The following is a 6,141-nucleotide window of genomic DNA, read 5'->3' on the forward strand; positions in this document are numbered from 1 at the left end:
CCAAATATTTATTTTCTCCCCCCCCCCCCCCTTCCCCCCCCCCAGACGTGGACGAGTGCTCGCAGGCAGCCCCTGCCTGCCCGGCCGCTGCCTAAACACCCCCGGCTCCTTCCGCTGCCTCTGCCCCCCCCCGCACCGCCCGGCGCTGGGCCCCCCCCGCTGCCTGCCCCCCCCCCGCCCCCGCGCCTGACCGCCCCCCCCATATTTATTGTGTGTGTATATATATATATATATAAAAAAATATCTATAGGACCCCCCCCGGGGGGGGGGGGGGAGGTGGGGGGGGGGGGGCCCATCTTTTCCCCCCCAAACCATGGGGGGGGGGGGGGCACCCATGGGTGTCCTGTGGGCTCCCTCCACCCCCGCCTCATTTTTGGGGTGCAGCCCAGGGCGGGGGGGGGGGACGACTCCTCACCCCCCCCACCCCCCCAAAAAAAAAAACCCCAAACAACCCCTTTTTTACAGAATAAAGGTTTTCTATAAAATGAGGGGGTCTGGGGGTTGTTTTCATCACGCCCCCCCCATTTTTTGGGGGGGGGTGGGGTGGGGGTTGAGTCCCATCCGATGCTGGTGACACCCCCCCCCCCCCCCAGTATTGGGGACCCCCCCCATCCCCCATGGGATTGGGACCCCCCCCATGGGACTGGGACCCCCCCCATGGGTCTTCCCCCCCCCCCCCCATGGGACTGGAAGCCCCCCATGGGACTGGGCCCCCCCCCCGGGACTGGGCCCCCCCCCCCCCATGGTATTGGGACCCCCCATGGGTCTTCCCCCCCCACCATGGGACTGGAAGCCCCCTATGGGACTGGCCCCCCCCCCGGGACTGGGAACCCCCCACTATGGGACTGGGAAACCCCCCCCCATGGGACTGGGACCCCCCCTGGGTCTTCCCCCCCCCGCCATGGGACTGGAAGCCCCCTATGGAATTGGGGGACCCCCCCGGGACTGGGAACCCCCCCTCCCGGGACTGGAACCCCCCTATGGGACAGGGACCCCCCCCCCGGGACTGGGTGTCCGTCCCCCCCATGGGACTGGGACCCCCCCTGGGTCTTCCCCCCCCCCCCATGGGACTGGAAGCCCCCTATGGGACTGGGACCCCCCCCGGGACTGGGAACCCCCCACTATGGGACTGGGAACCCCCCCCATGGGACTGGAACCCCCCTATGGCACTGGGACCCCCCCCATGGGATTGGGACCCCCCATGGGTCTTCCCCCCCCCCCATGGGACTGGAAGCCCCCTATGGAATTGGGACCCCCCCCGGGACTGGGAACCCTCCACTATGGGACTGGGAACCCCCCCATGGGACTGGAACCCCCCTATGGCACTGGGACCCCCCCCCATGGGATTGGGACCCCCCCTGGGTCTTCCCCCCCCCCGCCATGGGACTGGAAGCCCCCTATGGAATTGGGGGACCCCCCCGGGACTGGGAACCCCCCCCCATGGGACTGGGACCCCCCCCCTATGGGGTGAAGACGGCGAAGCCAACCTGCTTTGGGCACCCTTTTATTGCCCCCCACCCCCCCACCGCCCCCCCCCGGTGTCCCCTGTCTCCATCCGGGGTACCACGGGATGTCCCCGGCGTTACCCGTTGATGGACCCCCCCCCGCCCCGAGCTGGTTTCTCCCCATCCCTCGTCCCCTCCAACAATCCGGTGCCTTCTTCGACGCCTTCATCCGATGAGAAGATGCCACCGGCGATGCCGGGAAGACCGTGGAGCTCGGCCAACCGGTGGAAGGTCTGCGCCAGCAGCAGGACACCCGTCAGCCCCACCAGGAGATACGCTGGTGGTGGTGGGACAAGACATGAAGGATCCAACCTCAAGGCATGAGGACCCAACCTCAAGATGTGAAGGACCCAACCTCAAAACACGAAGGACCCAACCTCAAGACATGAAGGACACAACCTCAAGTCATCAAGAACCCAACCTCAAGCCATGAAGGACCCAACCTCAAGGTGTGAAGAACCAACCTCAGGACACAAAAGACCCAACCTCAAGCCATGAAGAATCCAAGTTCAAGACATCAAGACCTCCACCTCAAGACAGGAAGGACCCATCCTCAAGTCATCAAGAACCCAACCTCAAGGCATGAAGGACCCAACCTCAAGCCAGGAAGGACCCAACCTCAAGTCATCAAGAACCCAACCTCAAGGCATGAAGGACCCAACCTCAAGCCATGAAGGACCCAACCTCAAGCCAGGAAGGACCCAACCTCAAGTCATCAAGAACCCAACCTCAGGACACAAAAGACCCAACCTCAAGGCATGAAGGACCCAACCTCAAAACGTGAAGGACCCAACCTCAAGTCATCAAGAACCCAACCTCAAGACGTGAAGGACCCAACCTCAAGGTGTGAAGAACCAACCTCAGGACACAAAAGACCCAACCTCAAGGCATGAAGGACCCAACCTCAAAACGTGAAGGACCCAACCTCAAGTCATCAAGGACCCAACCTCAAAACGTGAAGGACCCAACCTCAAGTCATCAAGAACCCAACCTCAAGCCATCAAGACCTCAACCTCAAGACGTGAAGGACCCAACCTCAAGATATGAAGGACACAACCTCAAGGTGTGAAGAACCAACCTCAGGACACAAAAGACCCAACCTCAAGGCATGAAGGACCCAACCTCAAGCCATGAAGAACCCAACCTCAAGCCATGAAGGACCCAACCTCAAGATATGAAAGACCCAACCTCAAGGTGTGAAGAACCAACCTCAAGACATGAAGGACCCAACCTCAAGTCATCAAGAACCCAACCTCAAGCCATGAAGGACCCAACCTCAAGATATAAAGGACCCAACCTCAAGACATGAAGGACCCAACCTCAAGACATCAAGACCTCAACCTCAAGACACAAAGGACCCAACCTCAAGCCATGAAGGACCCAACCTCAAGACATCAAGAACCCAACCTCAAGGCATCAAGAACCCAACCTCAAGGCATGAAGAACCCAACCTCAAGTCATCAAGAACTCAACCTCAAGTCATCAAGAACCCAACCTCAAACCATGAAGGACCCAACCTCAACCCATCCAAGACCACCGATTTGGGTCCCACCCCCCCCCCCACCCCAAATTCCACTCACCGGCTACGGCCACTTGGTAGAGCTGCCTCAAGGGTTGACCCGCTTGTTCCGCCGGCACGAGATCCCCCAACCCGATGGTGCAAAGGGAGATGACGCAGAAGTAGACGGCGTCCAAGTAGGTCCAGGTACCTTCGAGGACGTAGAACCCGGCGGCGGGGAGGAGCACCAAGCCCCCCGCCGTGCCCCCCAAGGAGAAGACGAAGTGGAGGCGGGCGGCTCCGCGCCGACTGTAGCCCCACCGCCTCTGGAGGTACAACCGAGGACGGTCCACCAACGGACCCGTCAAGCGCCGGACGGCGGCCGTCAACGTCAACATGGTGACGGGGACCCCCACCACGGCGTAGGCCATGCAGAAGGCTTTGCCGGCTGCCGAGAGGGGGACCACCGAACCGTAGCCTGTTGGGGGGGGCAGAGGGGTTGGGGGGTTTTGGGGGGGAGGAGGGGGAGGGGGGGGAGATAAGTGGGGCACCCCCCAACGGGGAGTTGGAGGTTGGGGTGGAGGACACGTAGGGATGGAGGTGGGGGGGGGGGTTGTGGTCTTGTGAAGGGTTGGGGGGGGGTTCTGGTGTTTGGGGGGGTCCCATATCCCGTGGGGGGGGGGTCCCATATCTCGGGGGGGGTCCCGGGGGGGTCACAAGGGGGTTCTGGAGGGGTCTCAGGGGGTTCCAGGGGGTCCTGGAGGTCATAGGGGTGTCCCGGGGTGTCCCTTGGGGGTCCCGGAGGGTCTTGGGGGGGTGTCCCAAGGGGGTCCCAGGGGGGTCCCGGGGGGGTCTCGGGGGTCCCATATCCCGGGGGGGTCCCGGGGGTGTCCCGGGGGGGTCGCGGGGGTGTCCTGAGGGGTCTCGGGGGTGTCCCGGGGGGGTCCCAGGGGGGTCCCGGGGGGGTCTCGGGGGTCCCACATCCCGGGGGGGTCCCGGGGGTGTCCCGAGGGGGTTTCAGGGGTGTCCCGGGGGTGTCCCGGGGGAGTCCCGGGGGGGTCCCGGGGGGGTCCCGGGGGGGTCGCGGGGTGGTCCCGAGGGGTCTCAGGGGGTCCCGGGGGGGTCCCAGGGGGGTCCCGGGGGGGTCTCGGGGGTCCCACATCCCGGGGGGGTCCCGGGGGTGTCCCGGGGGGTTTCGGGGGTGTCCCGGGGGTGTCCCGGGGGGGTCCCGGGGGGGTCCCGGGGGGGTCCCAAGGGGGTCTCGGGGGTCCCACATCCCAGGGGGGTCCCGCGGGAGGGGGTCGCGGAATGGGGGGGGGTTGGGGGGGGGCGTCCCGTCCTCACCGACGGTGGTGAGGAGAGTGGTGACGAAGAGGAGGGCGGTGGTCATGTCCCAGTGGGGGGCGTCGGGGGTCCCGGGGGGGCGGGGGGAGCCCTCGGGGGTCCCTTCCAACGCCTTCAGCCCCACAGCGCCCACCAGCACCAGCGCCGCGAAGGCGACGCCCATCACCGCCGCGTCGCGCCCCATAGCCCCCGTCGGTCCTTCCGTGTCCCGTGTGTCCGTCCGTGTCGGCCCCTCCCCACCCCCGCCGGTACCGACCCCGGTAACCGCCCCACTGCCGCTACCGACCCCTCACCGCCGCCTCCGGTCCCGGTAACGGCCCCGGTGCCGCCCCGCGCCCCTCACCGCAGCCTCTGGTCCCGGTCCCGGTGCCGCCCCGCGCCCCTCACCGCAGCCTCTGGTCCCGGTCCCGACCCCGCACCGCCGCCTCCGGTCCCGGTAACGGCCCCGGTGCCACCCCGCGCCCCTCACCGCAGCCTCTGGTCCCGGTCCCGACCCCTCACCGCCGCCTCCGGTCCCGGTAAAGGCACCGGTGCCACCCCGCGCCCCTCACCGCAGCCTCTGGTCCCGGTCCCGGTGCCGCCCCGCGCCCCTCACCGCAGCCTCTGGTCCCGGTCCCGACCCCGCACCGCCGCCTCCGGTCCCGGTAAAGGCACCGGTGCCACCCGCGCCCCTCACCGCAGCCTCTGGTCCCGGTCCCGACCCCTCACCGCCGCCTCCGGTCCCGGTAACGGCCCCGGTGCCGCCCCGCGCCCCTCACCGCAGCCTCTGGTCCCGGTCCCGACCCCGCACCGCCGCCTCTGGTCCCGGTAAAGGCACCGGTGCCGCCCCGCGCCCCTCACCGCAGCCTCTGGTCCCGGTCCCGACCCCTCACTGCCGCCTCCGGTCCCGGTAACGGCCCCGGTGCCGCCCCGCGCCCCTCACCGCCGCCTCCGGTCCCGGTCCCCGTCCCGGTGCCGGTCCCGGGAAGAGCCCCGCGCCCCTCACCGCCGCCTCTGGTCGCCGCGGGACCCGCCCCGGGGGGCGGGTTTCCCAGTACTGGGGGTAACTGGTGTGACCAGTACCAGGGCGTAACTGGGGTTCCCAGTACTGGAGCGGAACTGGGGTTCCCAGTACTGGGGGTAACTGGTGTGACCAGTACCAGGGGGTAACTGGGGTGACCAGTACTGGAGCGGAACTGGGGTTCCCAGTACTGGGGGTAACTGGTGTGACCAGTACCAGGGGGTAACTGGGGTTCCCAGTACTGGAGCAGAACTGGGGTTCCCAGTACTGGGGGTAACTGGTGTGACCAGTACCAGGGGGTAACTGGGGTTCCCAGTACTGGAGCAGAACTGGGGTTCCCAGTACTGGGGGTAACTGGTGTGACCAGTACCAGGGGGTAACTGGGGGGACCAGTACTGGGGGGGAACTGGGGTTCCCAGTACTGGGGGTAACTGGTGTGACCAGTACCAGGGGGTAACTGGGGTGACCAGTACTGGGGGGTAACTGGGGTGCCCAGTAACAGGGGGTAACTGGAGTGTTGGGGTGCAACCGGGGTGCCCAGTAACAGGGGGGTAACTGGGGGGACCAGTACTGGGGGGGAACTGGGGTTCCCAGTACTGGGGGTAACTGGTGTGACCAGTACCAGGGGGTAACTGGGGGGACCAGTACTGGGGGTAACTGGTGTGACCAGTACCAGGGCGTAACTGGGGTTCCCAGTACTGGGGGTAACTGGTGTGACCAGTACCAGGGCGTAACTGGGGTTCCCAGTACTGGAGCGGAACTGGGGTTCCCAGTACTGGGTGTAACTGGTGTGA

General features: G+C 66.4%; 1 protein-coding gene across 1 annotated transcript; it reads right to left on the bottom strand.

Annotated features, from left to right (window-relative positions):
- Positions 1 to 1,586: 1,586 nt before the first annotated feature.
- LOC309685702 (potassium channel subfamily K member 6-like) lies at positions 1,587 to 3,486 on the bottom strand (the record flags this gene model as incomplete). The annotated part of the gene is made up of 2 exons (XM_082501432.1): positions 3,086 to 3,486; positions 1,587 to 1,782 (listed from the first exon to the last, which is right to left on the bottom strand). Coding segments are annotated over exons 1-2 (545 nt in total), but the record flags the coding sequence as incomplete, so codon positions are not given.
- Between the last annotated feature and the right edge of the window lie 2,655 nt (positions 3,487 to 6,141).

Source organism: Vanellus vanellus (genome assembly GCF_965231255.1).
Source record: "Vanellus vanellus genome assembly, contig: HAP1_SCAFFOLD_2363, whole genome shotgun sequence".
Classification (NCBI taxonomy): Eukaryota; Metazoa; Chordata; class Aves; order Charadriiformes; family Charadriidae; genus Vanellus; species Vanellus vanellus.